Below are 19373 nucleotides of genomic sequence, written 5' to 3' on the forward strand. Positions count from 1 at the left end.
TGATCTCTTTTTTTACTGCGGGTTAAGAGCCTTGCAGCAGAGTTCTGAACAGCCTGTAGGCGATGAAGTTCTTTCTGGCTCAAACAGGTAAAAAGGCTGTTACAGTAATCTAAACGTGAAGAAATGAAGGCGTGAATGAACATTTCAAGCTCCGCTTTAGACACCAGAGCTCTCAGTTTAGAAATATTCCTTAGCTGGAAAAAGCAGTTTCTAATTAAATTTTTGGTATGCTGCTCCAGAGACAAGGCAGAGTCAAAGACAACACCCAGATTTCTAAGACTAGACTGGATGGACGAGCCTAAGGTGCCTAAGTGATGCCTAATCAAGGGGATCCTATTTTCTGGGGCAACAATTAGTGTCTCCGTCTTATCTAAGTTCAATTAAAGAAAATTTCCAGTTAACCAATGATTTATGTTGGTCAAACAGCTGGTTAAGGAAAACAGTTTGTGCAACTCAGTATCCTTAAAGGAGCAGAATAATTGGATATCATCTGCATACAGATGGTAAGAAATATCCTTAAACTGACTAATTAACTTCCCAAGAGGGAGAATATACAATAAAAACAAAATTGTCCTAAAACCGAGCCCTGTGGTACCCCACGTCAGGCATGCCATTTCAGAGAGAATCTGATTAGCAAGGACACTAAAACTTCTGTCAGAGAGGTAAGATGTAAACTATTTCATGACAGAACCAGACAACCCTATCTGTTCAAGTCTATTTATCATTATGTTATGATCAACAGTGTCAAAAGCAGATGACAGGTCCAATAAAACCAGAACCATGTATTCACCAGAGTCAGCTGCCATCATAATGTCACTGGAGACTCTGATCAAGGCCGTTTCAGTGAAATGATTTCTGCGGAACCCTGACTGAAATCTGTCAAGAGCATTAAATTTTTCTAAAAACACAATGAGATTCTCTGCTACCACTTTTTCCATTATCTTAGACAGAAATGGAAGTTTGGGAATAGGCCTGTAGTTTAGAGGTAGTGAGGGGTCTAGATTCGGCTTTTTAAGTACTGGTTCAACAACCGCATGTTTAAAAAAGCTGGGAACCACACCAGTTGAGAGTGAAACATTTATCAATTTCACAATTGTGGGGCCAATAATGTTAAAAACAGTATTAAACAACTTTGTAGGGAGAACATCTGCAGGAGATGAGGAGGGTTTCATTTTCTGAAGCAGAGCAGTGATATCCTGTAGGGTCACAGGGCTAAAGGATGACCACTTAGAAGACAAAGATATACCAAAGTCAGCATTTAAAGAGGACAGTGGAAAAATAGTCTCTCTAATGTTTCTGACCTTGTCAACAAAAAATTGAATAATAGCTGCTGTACTGATTAATAGCTGCTGTATTGATTATCAGTTGCTGCCGTCATACTGAGTCATTTGTCATTTGCAGCTCAATAAAAGCTGATCAGGGATCAGATTCAGAGTCCAACAGGTCAGTCAGCCGCTCAGAGTTTATGAAGTAAACAGACGAAGAAGCAGCAGCTGATCTCGGCAGAGAAACTGACAGGTGTCATACAAGCAGCTGAAGGCTCTCTCTCATCATTTCAATCGATCGGTATTGATCAGTCCTCAGGATGACTCGCCGGCTGTCGTCTCTGGAGGTTCTCCTCAGCGTCGTGGTGCTGCTTCTCCTCGTCTGTTGTGTCGGCCTGATAGTCGTCTCGTATCTCAGCCTGGAGCCTGCAGGTAGACTCACGGTTCAGCCACCGATCGATGACATCAGGGCAGGTATTGATTATGTTGTTGTTGGTGTGGAGGTGCTGAGGAGCCGGGGAGGCTGAGGGGGCGAATGGTGATCAAACAGGGAGCTGAGTTCTCTGAAGAGCTGAAGAACTCCAGCAGTCTGCTCTTCAAGTCTCTGGCCTTCGACGTCCAGCAGCTGGTGAGTTTCATCTGAGAGGAGATGTTTCCTTCTCACAGAACACAAGGCCAGAATATTGATCTGATCAGCTTCATTACTTCAGTCACACATCAAACAGATCAGGTTCCACTGTAAAGTCACTTGACCTCAGTCTAACCTCTGATTGGCTGACAGGTGTCCGAGGCCTTCAGTCTAAGTGAGCTAAAACAGGCATTCAGGTCCTGTCAGGTTCAACGCTTCAGGTCAGATATCTGATCAATAACTACATCATTACTGATCAATCACACATCATTACTGATCAATAATAACATCATTACTTATCAATCACACATCACTACTGATCAATAACACACCACTGATCAATAACTACATCATTACTGATGAATCACACATCATTACTGATCAATAACTACATCATTACTGATGAATCACACATCATTACTGATCAATAACACATCATTACTGATCAATAACACATCATTACTGATCAATAACACATCATTACTGATCTACTGACCAATCACAGATCACTGATCAATCACATTATTACTGATTGATCATGTTGATCAGCTGATGAAGGGACTCATCAGTTGTTTCTTATCCTTATGATATTGATTGATTGATTGATTGATTGATTGATTGATTGATTGATTGATTGATTGATTGATTGATTGATTGATTGATTGATTGATTGATTGATTGATTGATTGGAACTGTGTATCTAATAAATGTGCTGAGGACTTTATTGATGACCTAATCTGAGTTATTGATCACCAGTCGAGGCAGCGTGGTGGTGACCTTTGACCTCTGGTTCGATCAGCTGATCAAGCCCAAGGAGGTGGAGCAGCAGCTGGAGGCGGGGCTTCAGGAGGCCGATGGCGGGGGATTGGTCATTGACAGGAACAGCATCCACATCACAGGTGAGTCTCTGAGGTCACAGTGATGTCATCAGGGAGGTGATGAGGTCACAGTGATGTCATCAGGGAGGTGATGAGGTCACAGAGATGTCATCAATGAGGTGATGAGGTCACAGTGATGTCATCAGTGAGGTAAGGCTTTCAGTCCTGATCAATAAACGGGTAAAACTCTCTGAGGAGTCTGGAAACATGGAGATAGAAGAACATCTACAGGATGAGGAGATGGTAGGAGGTCCAGGAGAGACCAGCTGGAGGTTCTAGAAGATGCTTCAGAAATATCTTCATGAACCTCCAGCTGGTTTCTCCTGAAGCTCCTACGATCACCAGGACCTGATGACTGAGAACCTCTATGGAACTCTGAGGAGACAACATTAGTTCAGAGGTTAACATCTGAGGAGAAATATGGAGATGGAAGAACCTCTTGTGTTTCTGCAGAGAACACTGAGGAGACCACACCTGCAGCGACCAGCACCACACCTGCAGCAGGTAAAACACCTACAGTGACCAGCACCACACCTACAGCAGGTAAAACCCCTACAGCAGGTAAAACACCTGCAGCTGCTCCTGTCCAGGTGTGTGGGGTTGTCTCTAACACCTGTGTGCTCCGTGTGCAGTCACCTGTTCTTCCGATGAGATGCTGTGTGCTGATTGGTTGACGTGCGTGGCGACCGATCGGTTGTGTGACGGAGTCCACGACTGTCCCGACGCCTCTGATGAAGCTGCTGCTCACTGCGGTAACCAATCATGTTTCAGGTGTTTCGTCTGGTTCAGGTGTTCAGCCCACCTGTGACGCTGGGATCATTGGATCATTCCTGTCTCCATAGCAACCATGTGTGACGGACAGTTTGTGCTCAGAGGACCGAACGGATCGTTCAGTGTGACGGAGTCTGACATGAAGAACATCAGCACCTTCTGCCGCTGGATCATCAGGTAGATACACAACAATAACACAATCACTGCACAATATAGCACAACAAGACCACAGCATAACACAAGAAGACCACAATGTAACACAACAAGACCACAATGTAACACAACAAGCCCACAATGTAACACACACTGCAATGTTACTGTGTGTTACAGTATGTGTTACAATATTACAGTGTGTGGTGCAGTGCACACACTATATTATTGTAATACACACGGTCACACACTGCAGTACACACTAACACTGTAACACACTGTGACACTGTAGCACACTGTAACATACACTGTAAAACACACACTGTAAGACACTGTAACACACTATAGCACACTGAAACACAGAGTGTAACACATTGCAACACTGTAACACACTGTAGCACACTGTAACACTGTAACACACACTGAAACACAGACTATAACACACTGTAAAACTGTAACACACTGCAACACATTGTAACACACTGTAACAAACACTGTAACACATTGTAACACATTGTAGCACAGTAACACACACCGTAACACACCGTAACACACTGTAACAAACACTGTAACACACTGTAACACATTGTAACACCGTAACACACTGTGACACTGTAACACACAATGTAGCACAGTAACACACGCTGTAACACACTGTAACACACTGTAACAAACACTGTAACACACTGTAACATTGTAACACACTGTAACACATTGCTGTGGTGTTCTCAGGGTTGATACAGGACTGTCTATTCGCCTAGACTTCCCTCAGTTTGAAACTGAAGAACAGATCGACACTCTCAGACTGTACGAAGGCGTGGGACCGGACAAAGTGCTCACAGGTGAGCTGAACACCTGGTTCTCCTCCTTCACCTGTCCACACTTTATCTGACGTGTTAACTTGATTTTGATTGGCAGCTGAGCTCTCAGGCTTCACCCCCCCCGGGACTGCGTGGCTGCTGACCGACCAGTCGACTGTAGAGTTTTTCTCTGATGACATCGTCACTCTGCCAGGGTTTAAGGCGACTTACAGCGCCACCAATCTGTCCAACCTGTCCGGTAAGAGTTCCTAGCAGAGGGGTGGGGTTAGGGATCCAGCTTCCTGTCTGTAACACACACTGTAACACACTGTAACACACATGTAAGATACATGTAACACACACTGTAACACAAAGTAACACTGTAACACACATCGTAACACATAGTAACACTGTAACACACATCGTAACACACACTGTAACACACATGTAAGATATATGTAACACACACTGTAACACAAAGTAACACTGTAACACACATCGTAACACATAGTAACACTGTAACACACATCGTAACACATAGTAACACTGTAACACACATCGTAACATACACTGTAACACACACATTGTAACACACACTGAAACATACACTGCAATATACTGTAACACTCACTTTAACACACATTGTAACACACACTGTAGCACACTGTAACACACACACATTGCAACACACACTGTAACACACTGTAACACACACTGTAACACTGTAGCATACTGTAACACACATTGTAACACACGCTGTAACACACTGTGGCACACTGTACCACACACTGTAACACACACTGTAACACACACTGTAACACACACTGTAACACACAGTAACACACACTGTAACACAGTAACACAGTAAGACACTGTAGCACACTCTCTGAGGGTTGGGTTAGTGATGCAGCTTCCTGTCTGTCCTTCCTGTTGCTGTTCTCAGACCAGGAGAAGCTCAGCTGCAGCTTCGAGGATGGCATGTGTTTCTGGAGGCAGCTGCAGGACCACGACTCCAACTGGATCCGAACCCGTGGCTCCACAATGCCCCCCAACACCGGCCCCAGCGGGGACCACACGCTGGAGAACGGCTCAGGTGAGTTCCAGGTCAGTCCTGATCAGAGCTGATCAGATCAATAGAAGGTGACACTGATCCGCTGGTGTTGGACTCTCAGGTTTCTACATCGTCACTCCTCTGAACCCCAGCCAGCAGCCCAAGACCTTCAGGATCCACAGCCTCCCTCTGACTCCGCCCACACAGCCCATGTGTATGAGCTTCTGGTAAACAACAAGCAATAAACAAACACACATGGAAGCAATGGAAAACAAGCAAACATAGAAATAACAGAAAATAAACAAAAACATCAAAGCAACTTTATGAAACAAATACAAATGTAAACAATATAAACAAACACACATGTAAACAACATAAACACATAAGCTGCGTGTTCACTAGATGTGAATTTCCTGCACGTCAACGCACCGCATCTGAAAATCGTACAGACGGTGGGCAGTCACTAGTGGACCACAACATGGTCACATGACAGCGTTTTGTAACAGCGGGCCGCTACGTGGTCACGTGACCGAGCTTTCAGCTGGACAGTCCGACAGATGAGTCAGATAAACACAGCGGCTCGGCCGCAACCTTTCCCTTTTATTTCAAAAACACTTCAGCGAAAAATATTTCTGAAAGCATTTGAGGCAGAAATAATCTGTGCAGCAGCTGAATCTGTCCTGGTTTTATGTCACCGACACCTAGTTTAGATGTTTGAGGACAGTTTCACGATGTGTGGAATCTCCGCACGCCGCATCCAATTTGCATAAAGTAGGAGTCCAGTCTACTTTATGCAAATGAGCTGCAGGTAAACACACCGGATCAGCTGGAAACACACCGCAACCGGACCAGCATGCCACATGCACTATGTTTCGAGCTGTGAGCTGCTGTGTTTATCCGACTCATCTGTCGGACTGTCCAGCTGAAAGCTCGGTCATGTGACCATGTAGCAGCCCGCTGTTGCTCAGCTTTGTCATGTGACAATGTTGTGATCCACTAGTGACCACCCGCCATCTGTGTGATTTTTAGATGTGGTGCGTTGCCGTGCAGGAAAATCACATGTAGTGGACACGCACCTATACACATGTAATACAACATAAAAAAATATACATGTAAACAACATAAATACATGCACACATAAAAATAGAAGCAAGTCAGGTCAACATTTTTATTTAACAGATCGAAAAACAACCAAAGGTTGACCAAAATATTTCAAGGTTGAAGATAGAAACGAAATATGATCTGTGAAGAAAATATACAGAACAAGATAAACAACATGTCAAGGTATCAACGCTCAACTTCAGATAAAAGCAGAGAGAACATCTGTCTTCATTAGGAGCTTGAAGGTATCTAGGTATTTGAACAGGTAAACGGTTCCACAGACTGCAGCCACAGAGGAGGAACAGTCACCTCTGTGTCTAGGAGCTTTAAGGACCGTCTGACTGGCCGACCACAGAGCTAATGCATGAACATGTAAAAGCCCAGATGAATAAGAAGATGCCAACTCATTTAACACCTTAATAGCAAGCAATAAAATCTTAGAAACAATCCTGAAGCAACAGGAAGCTGGTGGAGCTAAAACTGGATTGATGTTCTCCCGTTTCTTAGTTCCTGTTAGAACCCAGCAGCAGCGTTTAGGACCAGAAAGAATCTGATCCAGACCACATCCAGAGGTCTATGATAGTCCAGTCTGGATGTAATGATCCAGACCAAATCCAGAGGTCTACAATAGTCTAGATGTGATGATCCAGACCACATCAGAGGTTTATAATAGTCTAGTCTAGATGAGATGAAGGCATGTTTGACTCTCAGAGTCCCTGGGGACAGATAGGACTTTACTTTGGTCAACAGTCTCAACTGAAAGAATCCAGTTTTAACAACAGAACTGATCTGATCTGTTTGTCAAATTTAAAAGCACAATGAAAAATCACACCCAGATATTAGAAAAGGGTCAATCATGGACATCTAGAAGGCCGAGAGCACGAGACACAGTCAACTGATAGGTCTGGACGGGTAAAACAACAACTTTTCAGATTTGGTTGAGACAACAATGAATGCCCAACATGATTCAGATCTTCTGGCTGCAGTGAACCACTAACCTGCAGGTAAATCTGTTCATCATCTGCAAACAGTAAAAGGAAACATTAGGTTTGTTAATTAACAGGAGCCTAAAATGGTCCAAGCAAATGTAAATAAAACCATTGAAACATCTAAACAAACAAACAAACATGGAAATAAAAACAAACCAAAAGGTTAACAAAAATAAGTCATTCAACAAATTAGTGTTGTGGAAGTTCAGCGAGGTCCAGAGAGGATGAGGAGGTCCAGAGAGGATGAGAAGGTCCAGAGAGGATCAGGAGGTCCAGAGAGGATGAGGACGTCCAGAGAGGATGAGAAGGTCCAGAGAGGATCAGGAGGTCCAGAGAGGATGAGGAGGTCCAGAGAGGATCAGGAGATCAGATGATTCAGGCTGAGAGGTTTCCTGATGTCAGGAGGAGAGACACCGACAGAGCAGCAGAACATGAAAGCATCAGGTCTGAGGTTCTCTCTGAACTTTGGGTTTATGTTGTAGTTGGGAGAAGGTCAGATTTAGACTACAGACCAACACTGAACAGATCATACCCGACCTCCTGCAGCGTCTGTCCATCTGACATTAGCATGAAGGTGACTCAAAGCTAAAGTAGCACCAACAATAAACTAGTAAACAACAACAACATGGAAACACGTGTCCTCAGGTAACTAGTAAACAATCACAACATGTAAACACCTGTCCTCAGGTACCACATGTTTGGAGACGACGTCCACCGTCTCAGAGTCCTGCTGCTGCCATTGCCATGGCAACCCGAATCTGCCGCCACCGTGCTCTTCCAGAAGGACGGTAACTATGGCAACACCTGGAACTATGGCCAGGTGACCCTCAATCTGACATTAAAGGCCACGGTCAGTGATATCACGTCTCCCTAGTGGCATCACATCGGTCAGGAAGGTTCTGATCAGCTGACCTCTGACCTCTGCAGGTGACCTTTGAAGCGCTGAAGAAAGAAGGCGTGTTCAACGACATCGCTCTGGATGACATCATGCTGACATCTGCTCCATGTGGCCCCGCCCCCCCTGAGCCAACCAATGTAATGCCTCCGATGACCCCGCCCCCCATACCAGGTGAGATTAACTGCACACCTGAGCACCACCAGGCACACACCTGTGCTGTCGATCCATTCTGACTCCGCCCCTTCTGTTCTCTGATTGGTCCAGCTGACTGTGGAGGACCGTTCGACCTCTGGGAGCCAAACTCCACCTTCAGCTCCCCAAACTACCCACAATCCTACGGGAACCAAGCAGAGTGTGAGTACGCCTGCATCGTACCTGTACCTCCCATTACACCTGTACTTTCTACTTCTACCTGTACTTATACTTTTTACTCATACCTGTACTTAGAGTTTTTATTCATACATGTGCTTCTACCTGTTCTTCTACCTGTTCTACTGCTACATGTATTCTTGTATTTGTGTTTATAAATGTTGCTTCCAGACCCACTGATCCTGACTTCCTGTTGTGTACTGAGCATGTGCGACATGTTTACCTGGTGGTATTTACCCATGATGCTCTGCTACAGGTGTGTGGACCCTTCATGCTGCGGAGGGCCACAACATTCAGCTCCACTTCCTGGACTTTGACGTGGAGGCGACCTATGATGTGGTGGAGGTGCGGGATGGGGTGGGGCCGAACTCCACCTTACTGGGTGAGAAGCATTTTACCCACAATCCTCTGCAGCTTCTTCCTGACTTATACCTGTGCAGGTGACTTTATCCTGCTTTAGGTATTTACCTGGAGTTGTTTTCTTCTTTCAGCTGTTCTCACCGGTAGCGATGGCCCTGCCCATGACCTGTTCTCAACAGCCAATCAGATTATAGTACGGTTCTCTACGGATAAGTCGGGTTTTGGTCGGGGCTTCAAAGCCAACTTCACCTCCGGGGTCCATCTGGGGGCACCAGGTGAGTGTCTGAGGTCAGAGGTCAGCTTTATTAAACCTCTGAATATGAAACCAGTCAGAACCATCAGGACGTCCTGATCAGATGTTCTGTCTCATCATGTATTGATTATTGATTGAATGTATTCTGTGTCAACAGCTCTGTGTACAGGTGGTCAGTTCCAGTGTCAGACAGGAAGCTGTATCCATGGTGACGGTCTGTGTGACAGCGTGGTTGACTGTCCTGATGCATCTGATGAAGCCGACTGTAGTGAGCACTGATACTGATTATTAGTAATGTAGGAGATCAATAACTGATTATTATGATTGTAGCTAATAACTAGCTAATTAATAACTAGCTATTTAATTACTAGCTAACTAATAACTAATTAACTAATAACTAGCTAACTAATAACTAGTTAACTTGTAACTAGCTAACTAATAACTAACTTGCTAATAACTAGCTAACTAATAACTAGCACTTTGTGTTTGTGTCTCAGTCGTGCTGCAAGTGAACGGTTCCAATCGGCTTCAGTTTCAGCTCAACTCGTCTCTGTTCACCGTGTGTGGTGACACCTGGAGCTCCCACCTGTCCAACTTCACCTGTCAGTACCTGGGATACAGGTAAACTCACCTCTCAGTGTCTGGGGTACATGTAAACTCACCTGTCAATACCTGGGGTACAGGTAAACTCAGGTGTCAGTACCTGGGGTACAGGTAAACTCAGGTGTCAGTACCTGGGGTACAGGTAAACTCAGGTGTCAGTACCTGGGGTACAGGTAAACTCAGGTGTCAGTACCTGGGGTACAGGTAAACTCAGATGTCAGTACCTGGGGTACAGGTAAACTCAGATGTCAGACAGGTCAGTGGCTGAATGAAGAGTTCCTTACGTCTGGTTTCTGATGTGCAGGACCGGAGAAACCTCTCTGCTGCCGGCTCTGCCTCAGGATTCCCCATTTGTAACCATCACAGTCACCAGTAACAGAACACTGGAAACCATCGTCAGGTACGGAACACCAGAACCAGAAAAGGAAACAGGACTTCCAATAAAACCATAGTGAGAACCAAGACTAGACTCAGGACTAGGACTTAAACTCAACTAGAGGCTGACCATGACAATGACATTGTTCATACATGATTTAACATTGGTCATACGTGACATGATGTTGTGTATACGTGACGTGGTTCATACGTGACGTTTTTCATAGGTGACGTGGTTCATACGTGACGTGGTTCATAAATGACGTGGTTCATACGTGACATGGTTCATACGTGACCTGGTTCATACATGACATGGTTCATATGTGACGTGGTTCATACGTGACATGGTTCATACGTGGCATGGTTCATACGTGACGTTCATACATGACATGGTTCATACGTGACATGATGTATATACATGACGGGGTTCATTTGTGATGTTTTTCATAGGTGACGTGGTTCATACGTGACGTTGTTCATACATGACATGGTTCATACGTGACGTTGTTCATACATGACATGGTTCATACATGACGTGGTTCATACGTGATGTTCATACATGATGTGGTTCACACGTGATGTTGTTCATACGTGACACGGTTCATACATGACGTGGTTCATACGTGATGTTCATACGTGACGTGGTTCATACGTGACGTGGTTCATACGTGACATGGTTCATACATGGCATGGTTCATATGTGATGTTGTTCATACATGACATGGTTCATACGTGATGTGGTTCATACGTGACATAGTTCATAGTGACATGGTTCATACGTGACGTTGTTCATACATGACATGGTTCATACGTAACATGGTTCATACGTGATGTGGTTCATACGTGACGTGGTTCATACGTGACATGGTTCATACATGACATGGTTCATACTTGACATGCTTCATACGTGATGTTGTTCATACATGACATGGTTCATACGTGGCATGGTTCATATGTGACATGGTTAATACGTGATGTGTTTCATACGTGACGTGGTTCATACGTGACATGGTTCATACGTGGCATGGTTCATACGTGACGTGGTTCATACGTGATGTGGTTCATACGTGATGTTGTTCATACATGACATGGTTCATACGTGATGTGGTTCATACGTGATGTGGTTCATACGTGACATGGTTCATACATGACATGGTTCATACTTGACATGCTTCATACGTGATGTTCATACATGACATGGTTCATACATGGCATGGTTCATATGTGACATGGTTAATACGTGATGTGTTTCATACGTGACGTGGTTCATACGTGACATGGTTCATAAGTGGCATGGTTCATATGTGACGTGGTTCATACGTGATATGGTTCATACGTGATGTTGTTCATACATGACATGGTTCATACGTGATGTGGTTCATACGTGACAGTTCATAGTGACATGGTTCATACGTGACGTTGTTCATACATGACATGGTTCATACGTAACAGGGTTCATACGTGATGTGGTTCATACGTGACGTGGTTCATACGTGACATGGTTCATACATGACATGGTTCATACTTCACATGCTTCATACGTGATGTTGTTCATACATGACATGGTTCATACGTGGCATGGTTCATATGTGACATGGTTAATACGTGATGTGGTTCATACGTGACGTGGTTCATACGTGACATGGTTCATACGTGGCATGGTTCATACGTGACGTGGTTCATACGTGATATGGTTCATACGTGGCATGGTTCATTCGTGATGTGGTTCATATGTGACGTTGTTCATACGTGACCTGGTTCATACATGATGTTCATACGTGATGTGGTTCATACATGACGTTGTTCATACGTGACGTGGTTTCTTGCAGTGGGACCTGCAGCAGGGACCAGGTGGTCTCTCTGAGCTGTAACAACCAACGTGAGTATCTCAGCTGTTCAGAGCTCTTCAGGTGATCTTCAGGTGCATCGTGTTTGACGTGAAGGATGAACCTGAGTCTGTGTTTCAGCCTGTGGAGTCCGTCTGGCCTCGAATGTCACAAGTGAGTCGGACCAATCAGAGGACAGAGTGCCTGGTCAAGGTAGGTAAAAGGTAAACCTGAGCAGGAACTAGAGAGGAACGAATAGAATGAGGAATAGAATCAGACCTGATAGATTCAGTCTGAATGCTTCACCTGAGTGTTTGTACCTGTCAGGCCGAGTGGTGGGCGGGGTTAACGCTATGGAGGGGGCGTGGCCATGGATTGTGTCTCTGCAGTGGCGGGGGCATCATCGCTGTGGAGCCTCTCTGATTGGCCGGGATTGGCTGCTGACTGCTGCACACTGCGTCTACGGGTGAGTCTGTCCAATCAGCGGTATGACACGAAAACTACACCTGTCCAGGTGAGCTCCGTCCTCTCTGAGTCAGAGGTTTAGATTAAAGAGCATCTTCTAACGCATGTTTAATCTCCACCATTTCCATCTGTTAGTCAGGTCTGACCAGACTTCTGTGATCACGCTGCTGCTTTCAGTCACTTTTAGGAACCCTGATGACTTTCTGAACCTCTAACCTGTGGACTCCTCTGAACCCTCAGCTGTGGGTTAGACTTCAGCCTGCAGGTGGTGCCGGCAGTAACTAATGATGAACACATGATGTCTCTGCAGGAAAAACATCCACCTGCAGTCCTGGGAGGCTGTGTTCGGACTCCACTCTCAGATCCACAGTGACTCTGAGCACGTTCAGACCCGACGAGTGGATCGCGTGATCTTCCACAGAAAGTACGACAGGATCACCAAGCAGGCCGACATCGCCATGATGCACCTGCAGCAGCCAATCAGCTTCACCGGTATGTACCAGTCAGCCGATCAGCTTCATCGGTCAATACCAATCAGCCAATCAGCTTCACCGGTCAATACCAATCAGCCAATCAGCAACACCATCCTGTAGGACTCAAACCTGCAGACAACACTTGAGAATAAACACCTGCCTGTGTGTGTGTGTGTGTGTGTGTGTGTGTGTGTGTGTGTGTGTGTGTGTGTGTGTGTGTGTGTGTGTGTGTGTGTGTGTGTGTGTGTGTGTGTGTGTGTGTGTGTGTGTGTGTGTCAGATTGGGTCCAGCCGGTGTGTTTAGCAGCTGAAGGTCAGAGTTTCACAGCAGGAAGAAAATGTTTCATCGCTGGATGGGGACGACAGACTGAAGGAGGTGAAACACACACAGTAACACACACACACACACACACACACACACACAAACATACACACACAGCAATATATACACACATACACACACCTACACAGGCACACACACACACACACACGCACACACACACACAGTAACACAGTAACACACACACAGTAACACACACACACAGCAACACACACATACACACTCACACACACACAGTAGCACACAGTAACACACACACAAACATACACACACAGCAATATATACACACACATACACCTACACACGCCCACACACACACACACACACACACACACACACACACACACACAGTAACACACACACAGTAACACAGTAACACACACACACACACACAAACATACACACACAGCAATATACACACACACACAGTAATACACACACAGTAACACACACACAGTAACACAGTAACACACACACACAGTAACACACACACACAGCAACACACACATACACACTCACACACACACACACACACACACACACACACACACACACACACACACACACACACACACACACAGTAACACACAGTGACACACAGTAACACACAAACATGAACCATGATGGAACATGACGTTCTCTATGATCCATGGTGGAACATGAGGTTCTCTCTATGAACCATGGTGGAACATGATGTTCTCTCTATGAAACATGGTGGAACGTGATGTTCTCTATGATCCATGGTGGAACATGACATTCTCTGTCAGGTCCGACCCCAGACATTCTCCAGGAGGCCCAGGTTCCTCTGGTGGATCAGAACCAGTGCCAGCAGCAGCTCCCTGAGTACTCCATCACCTCCAGCATGCTGTGTGCCGGATACCCTGAGGGAGGGGTGGACTCTTGTAAGGTGAGCTCACCTGGACTCTTTTACATCACTCACCTGGAACAGCAGGTGTGACAGGTGATCTGAGTGCTGGTTGGTTGTTCAGGTTTGCAGGGTAACATAGCTCCTCCTGTTTGTCTCTGATCTGTTTAAATAAAGTTTTCCTGCTGTTTGAACCTGCAGGGCGACTCCGGCGGTCCGCTGGTGACGCTAGACGACGGACGCTGGACTCTGATTGGTCGGTGACACGCCCACAGACAGACACACAGCGATACATCACACAGTAAACTGAGGAAACTCTGCTCTCTGATTGGCTCCCACAGGTGTGACCTCGTATGGGAGGGGCTGTGGACGTCCACAGTCACCTGGAGTCTACGCCCGAGTCTCAGCCTTCTCCTCCTGGATCGCCCAGACCAGACGCTCCTCCTCACACCTTCGCACCTCACCCTGAACCTCTTCTCCAGCGACCAATCAAGAATCAGATCACCAGACGTTGTATCCAAACTCACAAATAAACCATCAAATGTGTCAAAACTGATTTAAAAGACTGAAAAACCAATAAAACGTTAAGAAAACTTCAGATTCTGATTCATTTCTTCTCTAACATCAGCAGCAGCCAGGACATGAAATGAAGAAGGAGTAGAAGAAGAATAAATGGTGTTCTGGAGGCTGATAGGACCAACAGGTGGTGGAGAAGGTGGTGGTGCTCTCTATGGAGGACTACTGACTCCTGAAGCTTCCTCAGGAGATGCTGCCTCTGGTGACGTCTCCTGATATTCTCCTCCTCCCCTTAGAGGAGAGCTCCAGCTTCCTGTCAGAGATAGTCCCAGATCTTTGTTGTCCTCCACCAGCTCAGCAGGCCTTCCATGGATGGTGGTGGTGACAGCTGGAGCCATCTGCTGGTTGGAGAAGGTCACCATCATCTCTGGGTTTATGTGATGTTCAGCTCCATCAGTCCACTGAGGAGGTCCTGAGCAGAGACAAGAGGACAAAGGCATCCGCATGTTTGACCAGTAGGGAACTGGGCTGGAGATCTGTAGTCATCTGGGTAGATCAGGGGTGTCCAACATGCGGCCCGTGGGCCAAAAGCATCCCTCCAGAGGGTCCAATCCAGCCCTCAATGTGTAAAAATTCCAGAGAAGACATTAACTGCAGATTGTAAATTAGTAAAACTATAAATTTAAAATAATTTCTAGACCATGACAAGTTGTTTGGATCAGAAAGTAAAATACTAGATTGTTCTTTGTTCTTTAGTGTCTCAGTTTTGTAATATTTTGTCTTGTTTTTGTCTTTTTTGTTGTTTTTTGTCTCACTTGTGTGTCTATTTTTTTGTCATTTTTGAATTTTTTTTACTAGTTTTTTGTCGTGTGTCCATTTTTTTGTCGCTTTTTAACTTTTTAAATTTTTTTCTCGTTTTTGTTTTATTTGGTGTTGTTTGTCTCGTTTTTGTCATAGATAGATAGATAGATAGATAGATAGATAGATAGATAGATAGATAGATAGATAGATAGATAGATAGATAGATAGATAGATAGATAGATAGATAGATAGATAGATAGATAGATAGATAGATAGATAGATAGATAGTTGGGGTGGCATGGTTCAGTGGGTAGAGTGGCCGTCTTGTAAGTGGAGGGTTGCTGGTTCGATCCTCGCCTGGTGAGCTCATGTCCAGGTCTCCCTGAGCAAGACACCGAACTCCTAACTGCTCCTGATGGGTTGTGGTTAATGCCTTGCATGGCAGCTTCCGCCATCAGTGTGTGAATGGGTGAATGTGATGTATAATGTAAAGCGCTTTGGGTATTGTTTCCGCTGTAGTAAAGCGCTATATAAATACAGACCATTTACCATAGATAGATTGATACGTTATTAATGCCGGGGGAAATTCAAGTTCAATATTTTGTCTTGTTTTTGTTGTCTTTTGTTGATTTTTGTCTAACTTTTGTCACTTTGTGTCTCATTTTTGTCGTTTTGTGTTTCCTTTTTGTCTCAAGTTATGTTTTTTGTCTCATTTTTGTCATTTTGCATCTCATTTTTGTAATATTTTGTCTTGTTTTCGTTGTTTTTTGTCTTTTTTAAATCAGATTTTTGTGGTTTTGATCCTCCAGTAAATCCTCTCTGGTTCAGTTCCAGATGACTAAATGTTGTGTTCCTTTGTCGACACTCTGTGATCTGGAAGTTGTATTGTGGAAATGATGAACTGAGGCTGAATGTTGATGAAAATGAATTTATTTTTCTGCATAAATTTCAGGTTGTTCCTGATGTTTAGTGAAAAGATAATTCCTTACATGTGAACATTTTCGCACTAAAACAAAGGAATCATTAGGAGTTGTGGTTATTTGTAGGTTATTATGCTGTGGAATTTACTGGTTTTACTGGTTGCTGGACTAAGATGATTCAGACTCTCCTGGTCTCTGGTCCTCCTCAGGGCTCAGAAACGGCCTGATTCTGTCCTCTGGGTAGGACTGATTGTTCCACCTGCAGGCCGCTGGGGGCGCTAGTGAGCTGAGTGTTCCTCAGACAGAAGAAGAAGAAGAAGTAGCAGCGGCGCGTCGTCAGGAAGTGCAGTCGGCAGCGTCGGTGTTTTCAGGTGAGCCTAAACTTGCAGTTTTGACCGTTTTCATCCTTTTAACCTCCTTCAGTCGTAGCAGCGGTGACATCACGCTGAGCTGTGACGTACGAGGCGGCTGACGTCATGGCGACAGTCCGCAGCTGACTGTTAGCTTAGCATTTCGCAGCTAGTTAGCATGTAGCTCCGTTCACAGAGACCGGGAAGCTAAAACAGCTAGCTCAGGTGTTTGTTTACTGTTTGTTTACCGTTTGTTGTCGTCAAACTACCCGTTTAGAAGTCTGTTTAGAAAAATGCAGATTCAGTGTTCAGGAGGTTTTACTGAAACAGATCCATAAATGTGATCAATGATCGATAGATGTGATCGATGATCTATAAATGTGATCGATCAGAGTCTGGAGGATTCAACTCGAACCTATAAAAACCCACTTTGCTCTGAAACTCTTTGATTTCTGTTCGTCATCAAAACTGTTTTATTAGAACCAATCAGAGCAGCTTCTGATGATGACGATGCCATCCAGTCAGCTGATCAATAATAAGATACGACAAAGAAACCTTCAACAAACTGGTTCTGTTTGGATGCAGAGCTCCTAAAACTCAGAGAACATGAAGAATAAAAACAATAATAATAAAAACAACAATGATAACAATAGTAATAATAAAAACAACAGTAATAACAATAATTATAATAAAAACAACAATAATAGCAGTAATAACAACAACAGAACAGTGGTGTTCTCCTGGATGTTCTCCACGGTGCTGAGGGACCTCCAGAAGGTCACCATCATCTCCTTGGTTTGGTCCATGTTGAGCAGCAGGTTGTTCTCCCGAGGTCTTTATCTTCTTCTCTGGACATGGACTCCTCACTTCCCCTGACTGTCCACCACTGTGGAGTCCTCCATGTCCACTGCTGCCATGTCCTGATGATCTGGATCTCCTGATCACCACTGTGGTCAGCAGGATGGAGATGGACGGGCTGTGGTCTCAGTCAGAAGGTCCAGGATCCAGAGACATGGAGGTGTTGAGGTCCAGAAGGAGGAGAAACTAACGTGACGTAGAACCAGAAACTAACATGACGTAGAACCACAACTGAACGTGATATAGAACCAGAAACTAACATGACGTAGAACCAGAAACTAACATGATGTAGAACCACACACTAACATGACGTAGAACCTCAAACTAACATGACATAGAACCACAAACTAACATGACATAGAACCAGAAACTTACATGACGTAGAACCAAAAACTAAAGAGACGTAGAACCAGAAACTAACAAGACGTAGAACCACAAACTAACATGACGCAGAACGACACACTAACGTGACATGGAACCACAAACTAACGTCACGTAGATCCAGAAACTAACATGATGTAGAACCACAAACTAACCTGACAGTAGAACCAGAAACTAACATGACGGTAGAACCAGAAACTAACATGACGTAGAACCAGAAACTAACATGATGTAGAACCACAAACTAACATGTTGGTTGAATCACAAACTAACATGACGTAGAACCACAAACTAACATGACGTAGAACTAGAAACTGGCATTATGGTTGAACCAGAAACTAACATGACATAGAACCACAAACTAACCTGACAGTAGATCCACAAACTAACATGACGGTAGAACCAGAAACTAACATGATGTAGAACCAGAAACTAACATGATGGTAGAACCAGAAACTAACATGTAGAACCAGAAACTAACATGAAGAACCAGAAACTAAGATGACGTAGAACCAGAAAGTAACATGATGGTAGAACCACAAACTAACATGTAGAACCAGAAACTAACATGATGTAGAACCACAAACTAACAAGATGTAGAACCAGAAACTAACTTGATGGTAGAACCAGAAACTAACATGATGTAGAACCAGAAACTAACATGATGTAGAACTAGAAACTAACATGACGTAGAACCAGAAACTAACATGATGGTAGAACTACAAACTAACATGATGATAGAACCAGAAACTAACATGATGTAGAACGAGAAACTAACAAGATGTAGACCCACAAACTAACATGACGTAGAACCACAAACTAACATGATGGTAGAACCAGAAACTAACATGATGTAGAGCCAGAAACGAGCATGATGGTAAAACCAGAAACTAACATGACAGAGAACCAGAAACTAACATGATGGTAGAACCAGAAACTAACATGATGGTAGAACCAGAAACTAACATGTAGAACCAGAAAGTAACATGATGTAGAACCAGAAACTAACATGATGGTAGAACCAGAAACTAACATGATGGTAGAACCACAAACTAACATGATGGTAGAACCACAAACTAACATGAAGA

The 19373-nt window shown here is 44.3% G+C and overlaps 1 protein-coding gene across 3 annotated transcripts; it reads left to right on the forward strand.

The window, feature by feature from the left end:
- The first annotated feature begins 1432 nt into the window (after positions 1-1432).
- Positions 1433-15057, forward strand: LOC111575727 (transmembrane serine protease 15). 3 transcript variants are annotated; one of them, XM_023281008.3, is made up of 27 exons: positions 1433-1697; positions 1769-1893; positions 2047-2114; positions 2650-2792; positions 3225-3314; positions 3404-3523; positions 3614-3719; positions 4425-4534; positions 4611-4751; positions 5436-5585; positions 5665-5770; positions 8321-8483; positions 8561-8702; positions 8796-8885; positions 9157-9282; positions 9392-9535; positions 9671-9781; positions 10011-10134; positions 10421-10516; positions 12321-12370; positions 12459-12530; positions 12645-12783; positions 13093-13274; positions 13535-13630; positions 14362-14501; positions 14661-14715; positions 14801-15057. In XM_023281008.3, the coding sequence occupies exons 1-27, from the start codon at positions 1586-1588 to the stop codon at positions 14926-14928; spliced, it is 3129 nt and encodes a 1042-aa protein (XP_023136776.1). In that variant the 5' UTR covers positions 1433-1585; the 3' UTR covers positions 14929-15057. The 3 variants fall into 3 exon arrangements, with proteins under 3 accessions (XP_023136776.1, XP_035809077.1, XP_023136777.1); XM_035953184.2 differs by having other exon boundaries at positions 8321-8453; XM_023281009.3 differs by having other exon boundaries at positions 3225-3275.
- Positions 15058-19373: the final 4316 nt, after the last annotated feature.

Source organism: Amphiprion ocellaris, chromosome 14, assembly GCF_022539595.1.
Source record: "Amphiprion ocellaris isolate individual 3 ecotype Okinawa chromosome 14, ASM2253959v1, whole genome shotgun sequence".
In the NCBI taxonomy this organism is placed as follows: Eukaryota; Metazoa; Chordata; class Actinopteri; family Pomacentridae; genus Amphiprion; species Amphiprion ocellaris.